This window comes from Struthio camelus, chromosome 20 (assembly GCF_040807025.1).
Source record: "Struthio camelus isolate bStrCam1 chromosome 20, bStrCam1.hap1, whole genome shotgun sequence".
Classification (NCBI taxonomy): Eukaryota; Metazoa; Chordata; class Aves; order Struthioniformes; family Struthionidae; genus Struthio; species Struthio camelus.
In genome coordinates this window covers 4234678-4258467 of record NC_090961.1, presented here as the reverse complement: position 1 = coordinate 4258467, position 23790 = coordinate 4234678, and the positions used below count along the sequence as shown (strand labels likewise).

Below are 23790 nucleotides of genomic sequence, written 5' to 3'. Positions count from 1 at the left end.
CAATTGCTTTTTTAGAGACTTAAACATCCGGAGATGAACTAGCTCGGAATTAGCTAGTGCAGGGAGCACTGGGCATAACGGACGTGTTCTTCCATTAGCTGGTTTATGAGGCTTTTGCTCCCCCAAATGTTAATCAGTCTATGAGCCTAATGGGATGTGGCTGAGGTCTGCTGAGGAATAGAGCATTTTCCTGTGCATCATTAGTCAAAATGCTTCTGCAGCTCACTTTGAGGCATCCTCTGCCGAAGGCCTGCAGGTGCCAAACCCCTGCAGTCTGCCTCGAGTTCCCAGCTGAAGTGGCAGACTTAGGCTGCAGAAACCAGAAACAAGGTTCTTCCTAAGCCAGGGTGTTATTGGACTTTTCCCCTCTTCTGTAACGCTTGTGTTGTGTTGGTAACCCCAGCTGAATGCTGGCAGGCACCAGTGGCTGTGCAGAAATCCTGGCGTGTCTTAGGGGGGAGTACCTGGTGAAGAGGGCGACTTATTCAGTGGGACAGATCTAGGCTTGTGGTGAGTTGTGGAAGGTGCTTGGTTGCTTCAGGCCTTGGTGAGGGCAGTGGAGTTGTGCTGTGTCCCTGCAGGGATTAGGTGCTGTGCAGCAAACCCTCATGCATGCCTGCAAGGGGAGTGTGAGAGCGGCCATGGTGTGGCTTCCAGCTGGGGATGGCTAGCGGAGCCAGCCTGCAGGCGGTGGGAGCAGCCCCTTTGAGCTTGCAGCATAGCCCTTCTCTGCCATAGCTCGTTTCTACCCTGAGGCGTGACTGCATTTACCTGTTGTTCCAGCTGGTGTGACTTTATGGACGGTTCTTCTCCATGGTGTGAGCATGCAATCCTTTAGAGAAACTTAGCCAGGTTAGTTGCCTCAAAACAATTTTTAGGGTCAACCAACTTTGGAGAAAACGATCAGAATGGTTGCCTCAGGATGATGACAATGTCTTGATTTAAAACCTTTCTCTTGGAGATCATGAATTTTCTGTCTAATGCTTAATCTTTAGGATGTACTTGAATGATGGAGACTGAAGACATCCAGAAAATATATAACTACTATTACTAATAAGATAGTAATTCTCCCTTCTCTCCTAGTGCAGAGAGATGATAAACTGTTCCTCTCTGTATTGAATTAGTGTCTTTGACCAGCAGTACAGTGTTGCAGCTTTGAAGCTGATATTAACATTGTATTTGCAGATGTGTTGAAAACATATTTCATCTGTTATTTTTTAAAATCACGCTGAATGATTTGTGTGATATGGGCCAATGATTTGGCCCATAGCAAATGCCAATACTGTTGCCTGCTAATTCTTGTTTTCTCCTTTTTTCTTTTACAGCTGAGCCTGCAGATCTCTTGAAGGTATTAGATTTTCACAATTTACCTGATGGTATAACAAAAACAACAGGGTTTTGCACAAGCAGAAGATCTTCAAAAGAAGCAGATGTTGCTTATCGAGTAACAAAAGATGCTCAGCTTAGTGCACCAACAAAGCAGCTGTATCCTGGTGAGTCTACACCATTTTCTTTGGCTAGCATATGGGAATACCTGGTCCTTTTCTTGGATTCTCCAGGCACATACAGGGCACTGGGCACTTCCTTTGCTTTCTCGGTGTCTGCACGTGCTCCCTTGGCAGAGGAGCAATTCTACTGTTTGGGGAAATGCAGACTTGCAAACGTGAAATAACATTGCAATAGCTGTTCTTTCATTATTGCATTTGAATGCAATGGCAGGTTTCACTGAGGAAGATGTAGCCTATGCCTACCTCTGTTCTTCCTATTCTACTGTCCCATTATCACACAGTGAAATCCAGCTGGGAAGAAAGACTTGGAAGACGCAAAGGAACAAACTGTTTTGCTCTGTAATTGTAGAGTGCCAAGCACAGTAGGGTTTTACTCTGTGGTTGTGGTGTGTCTCATAATACAAATAATCACCATATAAAAATAATAGACTGCCCCACAAGAGCAGATGTCCTGAGAAAAGCTATTGTTTGAAGAAATGCCTATCAGTCAGACCAGTTTCATTAGAGACTGCCACTAAGATGCAGGAAGTTCACAAAGCCCTTAAAGAGCACGTGGGCCACTGACCATTTTATTCGTCACTGAGGATAAACTGGGGATTTTTAATGTTTCAAGTCAAGGGACAACCAGTGCTGTAGAGCAAAATGTGCTTGTAGTAAAAGACCAGACACACACGGGCCAAATTATTCACTATTTGAGGGCTTCATCATCTTGAACAAATAGTCACCACTGAAAAACTTACCTCCAGAGAGAGTACAGGAGTGCTGCTGTATTGCTATTTTACATGGAAGTTCAGGGACGCTGGGAGTAGGAATTGCAGGGCTTTCTAGGTTTGTGGAAAGTCCTGTATCTCATGGACTCTGGAAGTTTGCAAGTGTCAGGGATGAATCTGGCCTGTTTGTATGACAGGGTTCCTCATGTCTTTCAGGGACATGCATGACGTTTGGCAACGTGTTCCTCCTGTGAAAAACGCACCTTTGCTGAATGTTTAACAGTAGGCAGAAGGGCACTGTATAACTTGGTTGCAAAGCAGCAGGTGACTTAAAGCAGGTGCACGCACATGCTCCTTGTGTGTTTGTAAGAAACTTAATGATACAAAATCCATTAGCTAAATCAGAGGTAATGTGACATGCTGCTACCAATACTTTTAATTAACGTGCTGCATCTATCAGACCCAGTCTGTCAGCGGCCTAAATGAGGACTCTGAGGCTGTACTGTGGATGCGCTTCCATCCCTTAGTTCTGTATTTCCTTCACTGAAGACAGTCATTAAGATTATTTTAAGACTTATTATCTTGTTGTGACAGTAAGCAGGTGAATTATATTTAATCCCTGGCGAACATGAGCATAACCTTTATCTAATCCTTCCTGTGTGTCTTGCATAATAACTGAGAGCCAGACATTAAGAGGAGAGTGGCTGCAGCAGAGACAGGGGTGTAGCATGCCTTGGCTCGAGACAAGTCCTCCACGGTACAGTCAACCCTTAGCTTAGGAGCTATTCTGTTTTCCCTGAAGCCCTATTTCAAAGTCTGAAGTGCAGAACAGGCTCTTTATCCATGTCTTTATTAAGATTCCTGCCCAGGGCAGGATAGTCCTTTCGGATTATGACTGTTGTCACATGCCCAGCTGCACTCGTTCCACCAGTTCATGCCTTCACCTCCCTGTGGACTGCACTAGTGGATATAGGGAATGTTAAGTTTTGGCCCAGAAGTGCTTGAAGAAACATCTCCAGCTTGGAGTACAGAATCAGACCAGATTTGGGGGGGGGGGGGGGGGGGGAGCTTTCCAGCGGTCACATTAACTGCCATGAAGTCCTGCCTAATGGCCTGTGTGGAAACCAGGAAGCAACAACAGTGACCCCAAGAAATAGAAGCAATGCTTGAGTCTTCTGGCTATTTGGTGTGAATGGCTCATGTAACAGAGACTGCTGTTTCTGGTAAAGTTTAACACCACACAGCATGCAGAACTTGATCCTGGTCACAGGAGAGTTCAGTATTGCAGCAGATCTCTTGGTTTTGTCCCACCTTCCTATTTGATATATTCTCTTCAAGTTCTTGTTTTGCCTCAACTTTTTTTCTTGGGTGAAAAGATCTAGATGATGTTTCCTTGGTGTCATCAAGCAATTTTAAAATCATTCCACAATCTGGATGACCATGTGGTGGTTGAAGCACGTCTGTCCCCCCTGCCAAGACTTTCAAAGTCATTGATCCTAGTCTGCTGCTTGCTGAGGAAATAGGAAGCAAAGACCAATGAAGAACCCCATGCTTTCCGTCAGATCCACAGATGTTGTCTCAGTATATCTCCATAACTAGATGTGACTTCTGCTCATACCACCAAATGAATGAGCGGAGATAAAGATAACAAAGTAATTGTAGTGCAGTGTACCAGGGGAAATGTGGTTTTAGTGATTTCACATTAACAGACGGGTGGGTTGTAACATAACTCTCTCTGCTACAGAGCACCCTAAGCAAACGTACACTGTATGTAATATTTTGTGCTAATTAGAAGTTGATGTTTTTCTAAGATGGTAATTTTATGGGCTGTGCCTTCTGCTTCTGTAGCCACAGCCAACAAAGCAAGATATATATATATATACACACACACACACATATATATATATATATAAAAAAGCCTGTCTGTTTTTCAAGCCCACAAAAGTGAGAAAATCTGCTGAGATGCTCTGTCCTTGCTGCCTAAATAAGTTTTGCTTCCCAGCAAAACTGCTCTCCAGCAGAGGCAAGAAAGGCAAAGTTTTCAGTGGCAGCCAGCAAAATGTCATTTGCATTCTCTTAGCAGACTTCATATTCTCTGTGCTGCTTGTGAGTGTCTGCATATATATATATTTAAGAGCTAAAAAATCTTTACTATAGGCTGAACAGTCATCTTTGAGGAAAATAAGCCATTCCAAAATTGAAAGTTTTCTCGGATGAAACAAAGGCCAAAACTTTGAATAGCCGTTCTCCTTTGAAAAGTGGCTGTGGAGGTGACGCTGTCTCACACAACAGATCTGCTTTATATTTATGTCAGGACCTGGATTAGTTCACTGCAGTATCAGAATTCATTCTGATTTTTGCTTTTTAAGCTGCTACAGCTTTCCTAGATCAGCAGCAGGCCCCATTTGTTTACACCTGTAAGATCAGCATTAGGAGTGTCCTTATTCTGAAGGCAATGCGATTGCCCTGGAGCCTTTGATTCCTGGTCACAGCGCTTAAGAAGAAACTCAGCCTGACTCCACTCGTTTGAGCTGGGCTGTTACTATGAACTGATGATGAAATTGTGCTCGTGGAGGGGGACTCCTCTCTCCATTATCCGCCCACTGGTTCCTAATGGCAGCACAGCGAAAGCATGGAAGATGGAGGTCCAAAGTCAGGACAGGTGTTCCCAGGGTCACTCTGTGCCTTTCCAGCAAACAAGCTACCAGAGTGGTATATGGATTTTTCTTCTTCCCAGACAGCTAAGTATCAGAGCGCACCAAAGATGAAATGTTCTCATGCGAAGGTAATGGCTTCAGTGTGGAAAGCTGAGTGTGGTGGAGGGATTGGTGTCTTGTCTGTGCCCACCCCAGCCCTCCTTGGTGACGGTTCATGTAGCAGTCTCCTGTGGCTATAGCTCTTTCTGCAGGTTTTGGGGTTTTAACCCTTTGCCTTGCAGGATGTTGTATATAGCAATCCTGAGAACTTTACCCCATTGCCAAGTCCTATGTTAAGTCAGATTCAGCATTGATGCAGTTCCCCTTGGTGAAGAGATGGCTATGCAACATCTTTCAGTGTGAGCTCATTTGAAGGCGTGGAATAGAATATAAGGTCATAATCCCAAACCTTTTGTCAGTGGGTGTGTCTCTGTCTTTAAGGGGATTTGGGTCAGTTTGTGTGCTTCATGTATTTATTGTGATGTATTTATTATTGTTGTTATTGCTGTCTATGTGGATGGGTTTTTATACATCATTCAATAGCCTGGGTCACTTCTAACTATGACAGTGAAGGCATTGTTATTTTGCCAGGATAGCAGAGCAATAACAGAGTAATGTCAGCTATAATTCATCCATTATGGTTATTTGGGTTGAGAAACTCGCATCACCATGGAGACATTTTAGTAATAATGAAAAAAAAATTAAAAGCAGCTTTTTAATGAGTTGGCAGCTTGTCCAAGTTGAAAGGTACTGTATTGTGGATTCATAATGAAATTTTGGACGTGAACTATTTTACATAAAAGGCCCAAAACTGTGGCCTATAATTGGAACCAGGAAGGCGTATGGTCTTGATTCAAAGCTACAGGAGAATTTGTGTACAGCAGGAGGGAGATAAAGCTCAGTTCATCTTACAGGGAGGCACAATAATCATGTCGTCTTCCTTTGCCAAATATTTGGGTCTGTGTCCTAGGGGAATTGGCCTGAAATCATGGTGTTTAACTGTTGGCTGCGAGTCCTCCATTCAGAATACTGCTAAATGCTTTTATCCTAGTGTTTAGGGGATATTAAGTTGAGGTAAATGCAATGTGTCTTTGTAGGTATCCTCGGTATGTCCTGCAGTGTCTGAGTTTTCCCCTATGAGGGACAGTGTTCCTGCTGGCTGGCTGTAAATGCGTCCTTTCTGACATGGCTTTCAATTAAAGCTAAGCAGCTAAATTCATTTAAAATAAGCACAGTGGTTTGTTAATAAAAGCTGCAGCAAACTCCCAGACAGAAATGGAGGGGTGATTTTTGTGGTCTCTTGCTTTTGAACTTCCTAGCTTTACTGTGGTTGGAAGAATTTCCCACTCATGTTCCCTGTCCCCTCCCTGGGTCAAAATCCCTTATGCAGCCCCAGGATACCATCTAAGAAAAGCCTAAAGGGGAGCATGAAATCTATTTGAAGCTTCTGGGCCCTGAGCTTAATATTTTTTGTGGTTTATATGGCTACGAATCTGCAGTTGAAAAATGCTCCATTGTGTTGTTCCCTTCCCCACATGCAGCCAGCTGCCACACACGTAGAGTCATATCACACGCATCGCACTGCCCAGGACAGGACTGCCCCACTTTACTGTGCTGTGCCTTGGTTTAAGATTTCCCAGCTAGATACCCAGTGGTACAATACAACCCTTGTTTTGAAAGCCTGAACCTTAAAGGAAAGATACCCTGCAAAATCTTGCTGCTGAAATGCAGCATGTGAAGAGGTTATGCGGTGTAGATCCCAACTCCAATAATAATTTGATCAAACAAGCTGCTTTACTAACTACTAGCTCTGGCGTTTTTAAGACCTCCTGTTTGGGATATGCATCTAGATTTTTCAGTTTGGGCTCAACTTTCTTGTCTGTATTATTTCTGTTAGAATGGCAAAGAAAATACAAACTGAGGAGTTGTACCCCATGCGGAGTATGTGTGACTTGGTAATGTCCATGTTGGCTTGAAACTTCAAATGGGTTGATTTGGACTTGCAGGGAATAGACCCTTCCCCTGTGAAGAGTGTTGGCTCTGTACTGATTAAAGCAGTACACACTGTACTGCTTTAATCCTTCAGACCTTGTAAAAATACCCATGGCAATCACCTGAGCAGCTAGGGTTGCTATCCTGGGTGAAGGAGACAACCCTCAATGTCTCACCTAACAGGCTAAGAGAGTTTTTGCTAGCTGCTTTTAAATATGCAGGCAAACTAATGTCTCCTACTGATTGTCAGACTTACTTCTGCTTTCAATTTTTTGTTTGTACCAACCCAGTGAGACAGCCACAGAATGCTCTGTTCTGGTCTAAAATAGACAAAATCTGATGCAACTCCTCTATTAAACTCCTTCAATGTTGTGTGTGTCTAACTGGCATAGGATGCTTAATTCCCTCTGTCCCTCTGACATCTTAAGTCAATTTGGAGACCTTGTGATGCATTTTTGCCATGTCTCCTAAAAAGTTCCAGGACCCACCAAGGAAGGGTGTTGGATGCAAATAATATAGACTAACAACTTTGTCAGGACCTCTTTTTTATTGGAGTGCTTTCATCCCAGAACAGTAGAGCTCTCACTGTCCTTTGCTAGTTCAGGTATGGGAGGGCTGTTGGCTCTGTAACAGACATTTCAATATGGGCTAGAAAAAAGACTTTCTGATTGTTATTTAAGGTGCTATTAGAGCAAGTAGCCCTTGGGACACAGCCTTTCATTGGCTTTGCCGTACGCTTTGGGTTGCATCACATCACAACTCTGTAGCACGGTAGGCTTTGGGGAGAAAGCCAGATCTTTAGATGGCAACCAAGATGCTGCCCAATTCAAATTTAGGGTTGCTCATGTGCACATATGAGTAGGGGTAAATAGTTGCTAATGGTCTCTCCATGGGCATTTAGACGACAGGGACTGTTCCAGTAGACAAGCATTTTCAGAAAGAACCTGACTAACCTCTTTGCTTTTCCACTCTAGCTTCCCCATTCCCAGAGGACTTCTCCATTCTAACCACTGTAAAAGCGAAGAAAGGAGGTCAGTCCTTCTTGATCTCAATTTACAATGAGCAAGGGATCCAGCAAATTGGTGTGGAGATGGGTAGATCTCCTGTATTCCTGTATGAAGACCATACAGGAAAGCCAGGCCCAGAAGACTATCCTCTCTTTAGAGGCATTAACCTAGCAGATGGCAAGTAAGTGAAACTTTGTGCACAAAGGGAAAAACAGTACGTTATTTATATCAATACCAGCATATGTTGAACATTGTGTGTAAAATAGAAGTTATGTATTAATGTATATACACACCATTTACCACTGCCAAGTCTCCCATTCTTGAACTTTATGCTTTGCCAGATAATACTGCAGATATGAAAAAAAGTGACTCTCGTACTAGTCAGTGCAGATTATTTGAAATTTATGGGGGATAGGAACACTGACTTTCTCTCTAAAAGGCCTAAATAAATCAGTGTGCCGTGCTATGTCCATATTACATACTTTGCAGGACATAAGGAGGGTGACAGAGAGGGATAGTTCGGGAACAGCCTTGAGAGAGTTTTTTCGTCTACTTCGTGTTGAAACCAGAGCATACTCCCCTACCTGTTCCGCAGGGATAGGTGGTGAGTAGGCACCGTCTGTCAACACAGCTATAGTAACTTCTATTTCAAATAACACAGGGTCTGCCCGAGGATAATTTTTGTCCTTTTGCAGATGATGACTGGTGTGTAGTTTTGCAGGAACATCATTTCATGAAAGAGTCATTGTTATAAAATTGGCTTGTTCTTGAACGCCCAAAGCTCTGTTTAACTTTTCCATGGGACTGTGTTCTTCTAGGTGGCACAGAGTAGCCATCAGTGTGCAAAAGAAAAATGTCACTTTAATTTTGGACTGTAAAAAGAAGATAACCAAGTTCTTGGACCGAAGTGACCACCCCATCATTGATGTCAATGGCATTATTGTGTTTGGAACGAGGATACTGGATGAGGAAGTCTTTGAGGTAAGCCATGACAATAAGCAACTGGAGACGTTCTGCAGAGCTGATGACCTGGGTGCTGGCTGATAAGTGGTTAGACAGCTTGTTTTTAAGACTCTTCCTGGGTTTTTGTGTAGTAGAACTCTAAGATGCAATTAAAATTTTGTCAGTGTTTGAGTGTTTTGACTAGGTAAATGCTTTCTGTAATAGTGATTAAAACAGCGGGCCAGATCTGCTGGAATGAGCTCTCCTGCTTCTCTTTGGTTTCATGCCCCTGTTGGGGATCTAGATGAGCTGCTGCACCAGGATTTTGTCTGTAGTTTTCAGACTTTTGGTTTGTTTAGTTTGGGGAATTGCTCCACTCTTGGATGTAACAGGATTTCATTCACCCCTGCATTGTGATTAGGTCATACGTCAGGGGCGGTGAGCAGAGGTTGAGGAAAGCAGCTCCCTTGCAAGTCAGTTCACTGAGGGTGATAAGAATTTGTTTGTTCCCCATGTGTTGGTCATTGATTATTGGTTTCTCCTGTGGTGCAGGAGTGTCTCCTCAACAGCTTGTATAGCAGCCTTGCCACCTCCCACACAGTGACTGCTTTTAAAAAGCAACCCAAAACCTTAATGGGTGGAATGTTCCCATTAGCTCCTCTTAAGCAGAGAGATACAGGATTATTTAAAGAGAAGAAGGGAATATTGTAGTTCTTTCTGTAGTATAGTGGCTAGTTTGATGTAAAAATTTGACTAGCAGTCAGTTTCAGTGATCTGCTGCACTTCTGAGGCTTTTGTGCGTGCAAGAATATTGACTCTGGTCTTGCTTGAAAGCTAGAATCGCTTCCCTGAAATCGGAGGCAGTGCAAAGGAGTGTAAACTAAGACCTATTGACTTCTGTATTTCCTTATTTATTGTTTGCTTGGAAGGAAGAGCTGTGTATATCTCATGGGCCTAGCTGACAAATGCCGCAAAGGAATGGGGAGCATCTTATAACAGTGGGGGATAATTAGAGCTGTACTGAGGTCAGCTCTCATCTGCATTGCGCTATCTGTCACTCAGAAGGAAAGTTCCAGACTGTTTAACATTGCTGACATCTGGGAGCTGGCCTGCTGTAAACAGCAAGAATGCATTGACTGAACATTGCTGCCAAAATCCCAGTTAGGGGGTTAGAACTGGATCTCTGAACTGCATTAAGCTAATAGACATTCCCTGGGAAGCTTAACAATTAAAACGGAAAGTAAAAGCTGGGTTTAATGGGCACTGGAGTATCTTTCACAAGTATTGGACATTCTGCCAAAAGCTTCTGCAGTCACACTGGATGTGATATTTTATGTAGAGCTGTTATGTAAAGCAGTCAGCTTTTCTGGGGGGCCACTGGACCTAGAGATCTAATAGATCCTCTTAAATAAGTTGGTATTGCATCCAAACTGGATAAGGAGGCAGTAATTTAATGATGATACTTCATTTTGTTGTGATTTGGAAAGGGAAGGCGCAGCCCCGTCCAGCTCCTGCATCGTCCCCTGAGAGTGTGCTCAGGCACAACTCTGTATTGCTGTTTTCTTTCTAACGAGGCTGTAATGATATCTGGCTTGCTGGAGGGTGCGAGGTGCACAGGGCTACGCAGGTATTCTGATGTAGGTGCAATACCAGCAAAAATACAGTTTCTATAACTGCCCCTAAAGCTTGAGATGTTGTTATGCTGTCTTTTGGCGCTCATCTGGAGCGAAGACTGAGAGGCCCAGTGCTAGGCAGGGCAACACATGCATTTAAGGATATCAGCGTGCTCCCAGCTCTGCTGTTAGCCCTTCCCAGGCAGTTGGACACTAGCTCCCATGTTGCAAATGATCTTATCCCTGATGAGTACAAGTTAACAGGGCTTGTGAAATGTAGCTTTTGGAAGATAGTGTAAAAGAGCTGCTGTTCCTCTTCACTGGAGACCTTTGCCCAGTTGTCAGCTCCTAGCACAAGACATAGCTACCAGATTATTGCAAGCACTTCCAGAGAAACTTGGTCTAGTGAACAATTTGCAGGTTTGTTTCTCTTGCACTCGCATGTGTTGTATAATATTAGTACATATGTTAAAGAAATAGCCTCTCCAGTTCTGATCTTTGTCCTTTCCTCTCATCTTCTCCATCAGACAAATGGCTTTCAGTATGTTCCCAAGCTTTAAACTGAATGTAATAGGTTTCCTGAAGGCAGCAGGCTATAATCTAATCTCCTAATTCATATCTCAGCAGGCTAATTTCCTTTGGACTCCTTCTTTCTTCTCTCTGCAATCTTCAAGTCTAAGTAGAAACTATGGAAAAAATCTGAGCCCAGAAGAATGGGAAAGGGATATAAAATCATGTATTCCTAGAAAGCTATTAATTTCTATACTCTGAATTCCAGCTACAGTAAGATGAAGCTGCTCCTGCCTGTACCTGTTCTGTAGGTAACTGTCCTGAACACCTCAGCTTGCTAAGATGATGTTCCCCAGGGTTTTCTGTAGCCATAGGGTTACCTGCATGTAGTGTTTGCTCCTTTTGCTGGAAACTAAAATGATCAAGTTAACCTGGAGTGGGGTGGAAGGCTTTGGAGGGCTTAAACAGGCTTTTCTTCAGCACAGATCAGCAAGATCTCTAATTTATGGGGATTCATTTCCTGCTTCTCTGAAGCGTTGTCAGAACTGAAACCAAGACGAACCCAAGACTCTTTTTTGGTTTTGTTTAGAAAGTTCTAATTATTTAAACTCTAGGTCTAGCTGGGGTCACAAGCAAAGCAGAGCTCTGCTGCTTTCATCAGTTGAGTGCACAGATGGTGACTTCCTTGCTCATATGCTGTTGCAGAAAAAGTCTGGCGGGAAAGGTTAGAGAAGTTTCAAAATATTTCTCTAGCACAACATTCTTCCAGTGGAAAAACTACTTCCTCTCATTAAAATTCAGTTAGTTTGGAGGCTGTGTGGATCTCTGTACAGCTCTGGGAATGCCAAGTAGGTTTGAAAAGGGGCCAAGCTGAGAGCCTAGGTTATACAAGTTAAGTTTTGTGCTGAGCTGTTGTTCAAAACAGAAGTTTACAAATGCAAAGAAGTGTCAGGACAGACTCTCGCGCTGAGTTTGGGAAGCGGTGGCTGGCCTCATGCTGTGAATGAGAGGACAACGTTGTGAGACAAAAGAGCCATTCGCAGAGAGCAAAAGAGAAAAGAAATAGCCCATGGTGCAAGATAAACACTTTCTCTGTGTCCAGGCTGTAGTAAGCAGTGTTCCTGTGGTTTTAGCAACACTGGAAGGAAGTGAGAAGACATGTGAATGTATCTTATTTTTTTAAAGGGATTAACTGTTTCTTTTGCTATGTTTTATTTTAACATATCTTAAAAGGTAGTGACCCTTCTGCTGAAAGTTTTACCTGTCAGCCGTGGCTGTGGGATATTTCCATACTTTGTAGGCTTTCATGTGAGATTGCTCTCGGAAGATGCTCTTGCGCGACTCGTTGGGTTCAGTGGATAGCAGCAGTCTCCCCAGAGCTTGCTCTTTCCCCTCAGGCTGAGGAACTGGGCTGAAATATTGCCCCTGCTGACCAAAACTTGGCAAAGCTTTGATATGTGTAGCCAAAATAGCGTGCGCCTCCATCCATCTGACCAATACGTTGCACGTTCCAGGACCATGTGAATGGCACCTCCCAGAGGGTTTGCTTTTCTGACCTGCCATTTACTATAGTAGTGGTCTTTTGGAAGAGCAATTCAGCCCACTCTGAACTGAAGAAATCATTCTGGTTTAGCACATGTGGGGTGAAATGAAGTCCAAATCATGACTCCGTAAGGGTTGCTGATGCTGGGTTTCAAACCCAGAAGTGGTGATAGAAAAAAAAAAAAAAAATCCTCAAACCCACAGCTGGAGGATCTTTATAAATTAAAAGTGCTGTTTAACATCTGTGGCAGGTAAATGTCACTGTGGGCTGGATTAGGTGAAAACCTCCTTTGCAGAGGTGTTTTTGAACATCCAATCCCATAGCAGTGTGGTTCCTGCAACAGCATGTGGTCTAGCCCTCTGTTTTACTATTCGATGTTACTCTGTAGACTCTGACTCTGCGGTGGTGGGCTGATAAACAAAATGAAATTTGCCCAGACTTTGCCAAAGTCCCAGATGTGCAATTTCTTTCATATTTCGGCAGGAAATCTTGTATTTCTTGCTTTCCTCCCGATTCCTTAAGAAGGAGGCTACTGTGTGAGGCTGCAGCACCTATAAAAGTGCTTATGCAGCACCTGGCTGGCTGACAGCACTGGAACTGGCCTTAAAATTGTTCTGTGGACCTTGGTGAAACTGCTGAGGAGGCCCTGGTAACAGTGTGCTTAGTCTTGACTATTTCTAGTTCATCTGTTTAAAACTTTGCAGGACTGTCCCACAAGGTAAGTGGTGTTTTGACCCTCTAGAAATGAGTTGTTTTGGAGTAGGGTCTGGTATTTGGTGCCCTGAGATGAAGCTGGTTTTCCCAAGAGTGGGAAGGCTGGTGCATCTGTATATTGCTGTTTAAGGTTGATGCTTTTTTTGGTTGGCTTCTCTGGAAACAGAAGCAGCTTATTTTGTCCAGCTGAATACCTTGACTGCATCTCATTGGGCTAGCTGGTACTGTGGCACCTAATGGTTTCTTTTGATTCTGCCAAACAAGGTGCAAAGTAAGAGGGTCTCAGGCCCTTGCATATGCTGTCCTACCAAAGCAGTAGAACTGCGAAGGGCAAACAAAAGTATTTGCTTTTGTCCAAACCAGGCCTCTGTCTTGGGATGAGATGTGGTGCGCTGCTGCATTTTGGATGATGCTAAGAGGCTGGTGCTTTTTATTCCTTTCCTGCTTTGTGTTTTGGGAGACCGCTAGTGAAATCAAGACATCAGAAGTGGAGGAAAAGCAAATTGTGCTGGGTTAAGCCAGAAAGTCTGGGCAAGATGCCAGAGGTGCTTTTAAGGCTGTTGAAAGTTTCAAGGTGTGACAAGACAAAGCAGAAAGAAGCTTCAATGCCCTTAGCTGTAACATAGGTGCTGTGTTGATCTTGGACTGAAATGCCAACTCTTTTAATCTGGTGCCTTGTTTACACTTAAAAAAACAATTATCACTAAGGTTGATAATCCTGGAGTTCATTTCAGTATTGTTATGGTTTTCTCCCTGGCTTCTGGTGCTCTTGGTTTTAGCATTTCCAGCTCTGGAGAGTACTCTTGTTTTTAATGTTTCTGTGCATTATTTTTCGCAGTCACTTTTGAGGTTGCAAGATTGGATCAATAGCTTTTGTTTTACGAAAATGTGTACACGTGAGCCCAGGGTTCCTGTAGGTGGAAGCTTTTTTGTGGCATTTTTCGTTGAGGATGGAGAGATTTGGGGCTTCTCCTTTGCAGGCAGAGCTGCTGTTAATGTGTTATGTAGTCCCTATCTAATCTTGCAGGAGGATAGCCATAGAGTAGTACGCTGGGCTGCCGAGAAGACTACGTTGATGATGACCGCAAAATTTGCGGGCTTTCTCAGGTCACGGGGGGGCAAACGTACCATGGGAGCCTCGGCTATGGATCTGTCTGATTCACATCTAGATCCAGGCTTTCCTCGGCATGGGGGTTTTGGTGTTCCTGTTTGCAGGAGCCTCTTGTGCAAATATAAACAGAGCAGTGGCAAGGTATGGAGCACACTGGAGCACTTATTTGTTTACAGGAAAAGTAACAAGGTCCCCAATCTCCTCAAACCGTATGCATTTTAATGGCTCTGCTGAGCTCAATAAGGCTACTCATGAGTGCAAGGCTGAACCCGTTAAGTGTTCGGCAAGATCTGGGCCTAGTCCAGAGCGGGAGAAAGGAAGTGGGCTGAGGTCTTGTATCAAGTTTTTGTCAACCTTCAAAAAGCATTTTTACTTAATAATTGGAGTTGTACTAACCTGAATTTCTGTCAAGATGCGCCACAGACACGTGCTCCGGTATTTTTTTTTCACTACCTCGGCAGACTGCTGAAAGAAGCTAATTTACAGTTCTGGCTGCTTGCTTTCCTGGCCCTGCCAAATCTGATTTCACCTCCTTTGCTGTAGAGCCTTTCAGGGAGTGCAAAGAGAGTTGATGTTTTACACCACTAATATATACCATGGTGTGAGATGATGGAAAATAAAATGTTTTGAGCCAGCATTAGGGCTCTTTATTGAAGATGTCTGTAGCTTTCCCCAGTCTCCTAATAATTCTCCATTTAGTTGCTGGTTTTCTCATCATTTCTTCTGCTTTTGTTTTTTCAAAGGGATCCTCTCTGGTGAAATGGTGCACTTGAGACGTATGGATTAAATCACAGAACTAGGCTCTTTCACAATAGCCATGCTGCCTAGAAAATATCTACAGTTGTTGAAGATTATGCCTCTGGATGGGTTTGCAATTAATGATGAGTGTGTGGGTTTTTTTTTTTTTTTTTTTTGGTACCAGAGTCCAAGCAATGCAGTCAGTCTAATCAAAACCTAAATATGATATTCGGGTTCAGTTGGTGAGGTCTTGCATACAGGATCGTCTTACCCAGGTGCCTAGGGATGTCATCTGGTTTTATCAGTGTGTCTGTGAATACATGACTGCACAGAGGGAGGGACAGAGCTATATCCAGCTGAAGTGTTGCAAAACAGCTTGCAAAAGTTGCAATCTGTGCTTCAGGTAATTTAACTTTAATTCTAAGATTGATACCATTTCGTATGACCTAAAGGAGGAGTGAGTGTCAGTCAGATTCCAGAAGGAGAAAGTAAAGATTTTGGTGAAAACATCACACTAATTGTTTGCACACACTTCTCAGCCCCAGCTCTTTTTTTCATTTAGATTTACTTGGGAATTGACAGTTTAGACGGCTGGACTCCAGGCAAAGTTTATGACTGGGTCAGGGTCATCTGTAATGATGTGGTCTTAGTAGTAATGATTACAAAATACAAATATTGAATGTTTTAGTCTTTTCAGTTATAAATTCAATTTCATAAACAGTAGAAGAAACTCTGTGCTAGGCATGTGTAGATAATTAGTACAATGTGCTGATATTGGATGCTTTCTGGCCTATGGTTGCGTATAATGCAAGCAGAGATGTGCTTTGTTGTTCAAACAGACCATAAAAATCCTTTCATTGAGGCTTAACGGTTATGCAGTGCATCATTTATCTTTTAATGTGGCCAAGTTGTGCATCAGGCCTAAGAAGGTGTGTGGTTTTATTACTGTTTCTTGCGGTTTGTCTTGAGTCAAGCCCCATTCCTACAGTAAGATCCACATGGGCCTAATTGGATGAGTTTCACCTCAGGATGGGTGCCTTTGATAGTTAGCTTTGAGGCAAGGGATGTCTCCTGCTGCTGGGGGCTACTTCTCACTGCTGATGGTGTGTTGTGCTGAACAGGCTCTGCCTTTTAGAGCTCCAAATTTCTTTTCCAAGACACTGAGGTTGGACTTCTCCATTAGTTGGTGTGAATACCCTCCTCTCTATCTTTGCAATCAGTATGATGGTGCGTGCTGTTATTTAAGGTAGAGTGGCCTACCAAAGCCATGCTGATCTTCAGATGAAGAGAAGGGGATGCTGTATATATCTAAACTACTTTATAGCTCCTTTATTCAGTAGAGGAAATAAATGGAGAAACCTGCATAGAAGGAGACGGGGAAAGAAAAGTGGAATCAAACTGATATTCAGGGCTCAGGAAGTTGAACAGTATGTAATAAGTATCCTTGGCTGCCCCTCCTGGTCTCAGTGCCAGTGAACGCTGCTGGGGCATATTGTCAGTCTGGGAAGAGTTTTAGTCCTTTGGGTGTCATCTTGTGCGAGAAGCTTGTAATTGCTTCACTGTGAAATCATATTTGTATGTGCAGGACCTTGCTTGAAGTACCTGCGGACACATGTTGCTTGAAGTACCTGCGGACATGTGTGCAGCTTAGCTTATTAGTTTCTTAATATATAATTGTGTCTTGGATTGGATATGTTGAATGCTGGATGTATCAAATGGCACTGAGGTGCTTGGCAGTGAGAGGCGATTTGCAGGCATGCACTGCTCTCTGGTCGAGCGCGAAAACGAGATAGTTGCCTGTAAATTGAAAAAGTTGTTCAGTCTGGAGCAATTTCTTACTGAAGAGTCTGTCCTGGTGACTTCGTTAGCAAAGCATAATGAATGCTGAGAACATGGGGCAATTAGCACAGTCATTAAAATCTAGTGGTAATGTCCTGTATGAACAGTGTAGCTGCCATGGACTGGGGCCAGTCCATGGGACTGCTGGCTTTGCCATCTCCTGGATAGCAGTTGTTAGCAGCTACCTGCCTTGAATTTGGGAGCTACCAAAGTGGGAAATATCTCAGATATTTACTGTTAGGGTTCAGATAGCCATCAGCCTCTAAACCTCCTGCCTTACTAGTGATGCCTGTAGACCAATTACAGTTTTGAGCTTTTGCCATTTTGGACGATGCCCATGGGGATGCTGAGCAGGAGGTGGCGATGATCATCAGCTGGAAGGATGGCAAGATATATGGAGCAGGGAAGGCATGGGACTCTCCATCACTGCTGTCCTCTCAGGATGTTGCATGGCAGCCTCCTTGCCAGGATGAAAGACATCCTGGAGAGGGACAGGCAGGCTACTGCCCAGCTTTTCCTGGCCTTGGGGATTCTTCCTGCTGTGTGGGGCTCCCAGGATAATCAGTGCAAGCTGCTAATGAGGAAAACTGAGCAGTCTCTGGAAGGCAAACCTCATCCTTCAAAATGACTGCTGGCCACCAAAGGGATTACAAAGTTTGGGGAGCAAAATCTGCATGTTTGCTGCTGACGTTTACCTGGCAGAGAGCTTTATATTTAAATGTTGGGCAGATAGTGACATAGGCAGGCTCGTTATATTTGATGGATGCTGTTAGATGCGGTGTCATTACTCTTCGAGCTTATGGCTTCATTTGTAGTTTGCTTTTCCCCTGTTAAATAATGGGAAGGAGGAAGAGTGGGTGAGGGAGAAGCCTCAGTTTGTTCCATGGAAACTCTGAGATGAAGGCGCTGATTGCTGAGCCCAGACAGGGTGATGTAATGCTGGAAACCTGCTCCTCTCCCATGACATCATGCCAAGGTTTACAGTGGCGTTTTGGACATGCATGTCCACCGCGAGGGGGCATCGGGAAGCAGAAGAGGCACTGCAGAGGGACCTGGTGTATGGTAGAAAATTACTGAAGAGAGCAAATGTGGGCATGTTTGGGAAATTTTGAAAAGGTGATTTTCCTCAGTTTGAACAAGGGGGGAAAAGCCAAATACTCATGCTATTGGGGAGAAGTTTCCAGCTGGACTTTATTGGCAGCAGCATCATGCAATATGTAAAAGCAATTATTGAGAGCAGTAAGAGCGATAGTGTGTCTGGGACTCAGGCAGTGTATGTTTCCCTTTTCCTGCTAATTTGGGAGCCTTGATCTATGTGGAAGGTCATACAAATTATTCTTATTTGCCTAAAAGTGCGTTTCTGGAGCAGAAGTCTGTGGACAGGAACATGTCCTCTTTCTTCCTCTGCATTATTTTCTTTTGTTTTGCATTGTGGCAGCAAATTGTTAGCGGAAATACAGACTCATCTGAGCCAAGCTCCTGGGAAAGAGTCACTGGGAAGGGTTGTGGCAAAAGTGGCAAGCGATGAGCTCAGACAGGCTGCTCAGGCAGATGGGCTTGTGTTCTCATTAAGCTATTAAGCTGTCATTGCTCAAATTGACACTTATTTAAAATTTAGGGATTTCTCATTGTTGTCCTGCCTTTGCAGGACACTGCTTGAAGTCTGTCATGTCTTTAAGCTAGTTTTTTATGCATGTAGCCTCTCATTGCAGTAAGGACAGAGTAAACCTTAGGATGTGGCCCAGCACAGAGAAACCTGTCCTATCTAGAAGCCTCTATTAGTTGACTTTGTGTTCAACCCATTCCCTTGTCATTTAGGTATGAACAAATGAAACACATGTTCCTTGCACATGGTGAGGCTTTTTATTTTTTGAGGCAGTCTGGGCTGCTTGCCAAAGCCCAAAGGAAAATCCTAGCCCACTCCAGACATCCCTAGTGTGCAGGTGTACTACTTTGACAGAGTTGAGCAGGATCGAATGTATATGTTCACAATAAATACATCACCCTGGGGACAGAAGCTGGAAGAGGGTATTCCTAATGAGTTGTGCAGAGTATTGGATGGGGCCTGTGTATTTGTGTGTATGTGTATTTTCTGTTCCCTCCAAGAACACGGAAAAAAGTCTCTAACCATGGACTCATTGTTCTGCACACGTAGCCACATACTGGCCATGGTTCAGGAGGTCAAGTCTATTTGAACAAACAGTGCTCTGGCCACTGAAGCAAAAATGTGTGTGCAGATGAGAGAATTTGTGGTGAATATTGCGTTTGTTCACTGTTCTCTTCTCTGGAATGTCTGCAAACATGGTAAGGTTTTCCTGGGGCTTTGATGCTGCTAACACAAGTAAATTTATCTGCAAATTATGTTTACCCTCTTACAGCTTTGCTGCTTAGGATATTAACTGAGCTATGATGCTTAGCTACTGCTAGCCATGCTGGTCACACTGCATTATTCTCTGTTTCTCAATGAATTTTGTTCATACAACCACATTTCTAGGGGTGAGCTTCATATCTACTCTTCAGGCCATAGGGTGTGCAAACCAGGTCGTCTTTTTGGGATGAAAAGCTTGGATAGTGCTTAATTAGTTATGGAAGCTAAACAGGATTTTGTGTTTAAACATAACTTCTTGAAAGTTGAATTTAATTGAGATGAGAGCCCTGCACAGAGGTTCTCTTTCAAGAGAAAAAAAAAAATCAGCTTTTCTGGGCATTAGTGCTGTTGGAAGATAATCACCGAAGTAGTTTGGAGCGTGGATGCGAGAGGTGTGTGAACATCAGCAGAAGACCAGGCAATCCGGTTCCCTAGAGAGAGGGAGAAGAAGGGGGTATGAACGAGGGGTGTGTGTCCGTGCACGCATTAGCTCAGCTATCCATTTTCATCTCTTTCCTGAGCGGTGCTGGCCAGATTTGCAGAAATGGTGAGAAATAGCAATAGGAACCTGCACAAAAAGCATCCTTCTCTGGTGGTCCCAGCAGATGCATCCTGCTCAGTGCTCTGTGGTTTGGTGATTGTTGCCTGCCAAATGCAGGAAAATTCCTTCCCAACCAAAATTTGGTGTTAAGTTAAATTCTGAGCGTGTCAGCAGATATCTCGATGGCGAAGCATGTAATCCCACTTATATCCTGAGATAACTCTGGCAGCCAGGTCTGTTTTCCCCCATTCTCTTTAATCCGTAAAACCTGGATTCTGTATTTACCTCTTGGGGCAAAAAACATTCCAAGTCTTGATTAAAAGCCTCTGTGTATACAAAACCCTTGATCCTGAGCCACTTCAGTCTGCAGGGCTGAGGATAAAAACTCAGGGTGGATCTCAGGGTTGTGGCAGTGAGTGGACAGAAAGCTGTATACAGCATGGCTGAGAAACCTGTGGCTCGGCTTCTAGGTTAATCCAGCTATGAGACAAAACTGGGGGCAAAGCTAAGAGCATGCAACCTAGGCACCTTAGTGCAAATATACCTCAAGTTGTCCTGAGTATATTTTCCCTCCTCCTTCCTGTTACCAGATGCGAGGGCAAACTGCAGGCTCAGCATGGGCAATGGGAAGACTATTATCGCATGCTTCAGTGTGCAACTAGCTCTGTGATGAGGGCCTTTCCTCCTTCCCTCTTGCACACCATGCCTGGAAGGGACTTTCTGCTTGGTTGCTGGGCTGCCAAGCCCAGGGGGGGACCTGCTCTGCTCAAAAGAGCCCCAGTCATTATGGGATGGGAACAGGAAGCCATGGAGCCTCATGTGCTGCTAGAAGCCGAGAGCCACCCTTTGGAGATGGAAGTGAGCCCAGGCTGGGGAAGGCTGAGGCTTTCCAAAATGAGCCACTGGCTTTAGAGCTGTCTGAGGGCTTGCCTGGGGTTTCATACTGGGGTTTGGGAAGTGTTTAGAGAGTGGGAAGGAGGGAGGATTGGAAATCCACAAAAAAGCAACACTGGGCTGCACCTGGCTGCTTTTCCTCCCCTTATCGCAGTGGTGTGAATTGTTCAACAGAGCTGCAAAATGTGGTCTGCTACATTACACTGCACTTTGACTATCATGGAAATGCAAGTCTAGATGTTTACTGGAGACCTTGCCTAGGTTTTCTTTCCTTCCCCTCCTCTTCCTTTCTGTACCTTCCTCCCCTGTTTTTCGACAAACGGAGAGCTCACGCCTCACACGCATGTAACAACTCTTTGGCCATGTTCTCGGTTCCTTGGCTATGTAGTAGTGTGAATATCTCCTTCCACCTCTTCTAAAGGCAGTCAGCATAGCACAAAAAGGCAAACTCCCCTGTTTCTCACTTATTTGCTAGGACAAGAGCACATTTTAAAAAAAGCTCAAAACGTTTCAAGACTGGCTGCTCCTCGGGTGTCTCTTGATTTGTTCACTGCCTTTCCTAGACCCTCTTTCCCTTTGCTTCTCCCCTTTCTATTATAGCCAGGTGTGGGAATGAATCTTAACAGCTTTCTGGGTCCCTGGGATCAACACCTTCCAAGCAGACGCTGTTACCCTGTTTAGACAGGGCTGAGTGAAAACTGAGTAACTGCCTCCAGTCCGGCTCAGTGCAGCAAACATGTAGCTTAGGCCAACGGCTTCACTTAACTACATATTTTCCACTGTGTGAGTCCCGCTTACACTACACTTGCATATCCAGCTTTGTGTGGGTGGTGCAGCTAGCAGAATCTGATTTCGTTCCTAACTTTCCATAGACTAAAGGGAAATAAATCAATGTGAAACTAGAGCCAGGAAACGGCAGTGTTCAGTGCAAAGAAGGAAGACACAAAAGAGCAATGCCACGGTGTACCGTACCGCAGCTTGTAATGAGCGAGAATCTGTTTTTAAACTATCCCTTATGGTTCACACATATGTCATTGAAAAATAACTTCTATAGGAAAAAGGCAGCCCTTGGCTTGCTTATTAGAGGATTATTTGATTTGGATGAAGAAGGAAAACTTGGAGCAGAATAATCAGCGCTTGGTAACCCAGTGACATAAGGAGATTAAGTAGAATGGAGGAAATGCAGCACTAAATGGAACGGCAAAGAAAATATGGAACTTGAGTATGTGGTCAGGCCTGCAAGACCACGAGAAGAAATTTGAAGACTAGGCAGCCTTTGGCAGCCTTGGTCTCTGTAATTTGGGCTTGCATGGAGTTTTCAAAGACTGTGTGCTCCCTTCAAGGCTGCATCTCCTCTCTAGTGAAAACCCTGCAATTTCCTCATTTCATAATAGAAGTGTAGCCTGGATAAAATTGTACTGTCCAGAACTGATTCCCTCAGCAGATTGTTATAGCTGGCGTTCCCCATCTGCAGCAGGGAACAGCTTATGTTGAGGGGCTTGGTCCCTGTTCCTCTGGGCTTGACCTCCTGAAAGTGAAACCTGGGGGTCCAAGGAGCAGCTGAGCTGGTGGTGGAGAGCAGCAGGTTAGGAGCAGGGCTGCCCAGGGGCTGCTCAATGCTCAGGGGAGGGCAGCAGGGGATGTGGGGGAAACTGAGGGGCTTGAGTTTCTTCTGGGGTCCCTAAGGGATATGGCAAAGGGAAAGGGGGAGAATCACTTCTGGGCTTACAGCTATTGGGGTTTATGGTAGTAACAGTGCTGGGAATGAAGGATATTTGCAAAGGATGCAGGCAAGCGCCCCGTTTCTGTTGAAATGGTGCCTTGGAAAAAATCTCCTCAGTAGCCTTTCATTCGTAGGGTCAGTATGTGCTTTTACTTCTACACGAACCCACTTTGATGAACCCTCATCAGGGTACCGAGAGGCTGAATAAGAGCAGAGATACAATTTTAGTAATCCCCCTTAGCATGGTCGTCTTCCACAGGTCCAAAAGTGCAAAACGCTCCCTGAGTTCACCCTACAGAAATGGAGGAGAGGAAACCAACACAGATAAAATAAGAAACAGTGTTAAGTTCGTGATAGAAGAGCAGGAAGCGAAGTAAAACCCAGCCAGGAATAAAATAAATCTATCCCAGAGTTGTCTTACGGGGAATCGTTGCCTAAAGTAATTAGTCACAGGAGCATGTTGCCAATGGCTGAGATGGATTTGCTGTCGTTTTGATGCTTAGAGCATCTGATCTTGATAAATGTACTGCAGAGTATGCAAAGGTTCGATCCTGCATATGCCTGGATGTCACGCAGGGTGAAGTTATGTGACTCTTCTGAAGCCAAAGATCAGATTCAGTGGCTCTGATCATCTTTTTGTCTCAGAGGCTGGCTTTATGGGCACATGGAATCAATGTTTTTAGGTCTGAACGTGGGCTAAGGAACCCCGTGTCGTATTAAAAAAAAAAAAAAAAAAAAAAGTGTGTGTGGTAAGACTGTTCCTGTCTTGCTAAAGGTACACTTAAAACAAAACCCAGTTTTCTTGAGCCTTTACTGTGTGATTCGTAAAGGCAACAGTGTTATCTGGAACATACTGGTCACAAAAATGAGGGTGTTATTTCAAAACTGCTCATTGTTTCATCTTCTCTTCTCTCTCCCCCTCAGCTTTATTAACCGCTAATTAAAAGACTAGAAGATCATGATAGACAATGACATCCATTCATTTTGTCCTATTCATGTCTCAGAGGCCAGGGCTGTGTGTGTGTTGCGTGTGGTGGTTTTTTTTTTTTTTATTTCCATGCTGGACAGTAGAAGGTCAGGCTGAAACTGTCCTCCCTTTATGTAAATGCCTCCCACAATGTGCAGGCTATCAGTTAACAGAGTTTTTAAGCAGGCCTGAATGCAAGTTTTGTAGGGATGCAGTTTGTGCTGGTGTTGTCCAGGCAACGCTGCCTTGGAGCCGGTCCGGTGGGACCCGGCGCTCGGGGCACGAACAAAGCGGTTAGCTCCAATGCGGGAGGGAGCGGTGACAGCGCAGCCGTGCGCCCGGTTCCTCGCTGCAGAGGAAGGGAAATCTTTTGT

General features: G+C 44.1%; 1 protein-coding gene across 2 annotated transcripts in view; it reads left to right on the top strand.

Moving 5' to 3' along the window:
* Positions 1–23790, top strand: part of COL5A1 (collagen type V alpha 1 chain) — a 177191-nt gene that overhangs the window by 38895 nt on the left and 114506 nt on the right. For both annotated transcript variants that reach the window (XM_009665728.2, XM_009665729.2), the window contains exons 2-4: positions 1326–1493; positions 7881–8094; positions 8732–8894. In XM_009665728.2, the coding sequence (XP_009664023.2) occupies positions 1326–1493; positions 7881–8094; positions 8732–8894 (545 nt within the window). The remainder of the gene's footprint in view (positions 1–1325; positions 1494–7880; positions 8095–8731; positions 8895–23790) is intronic.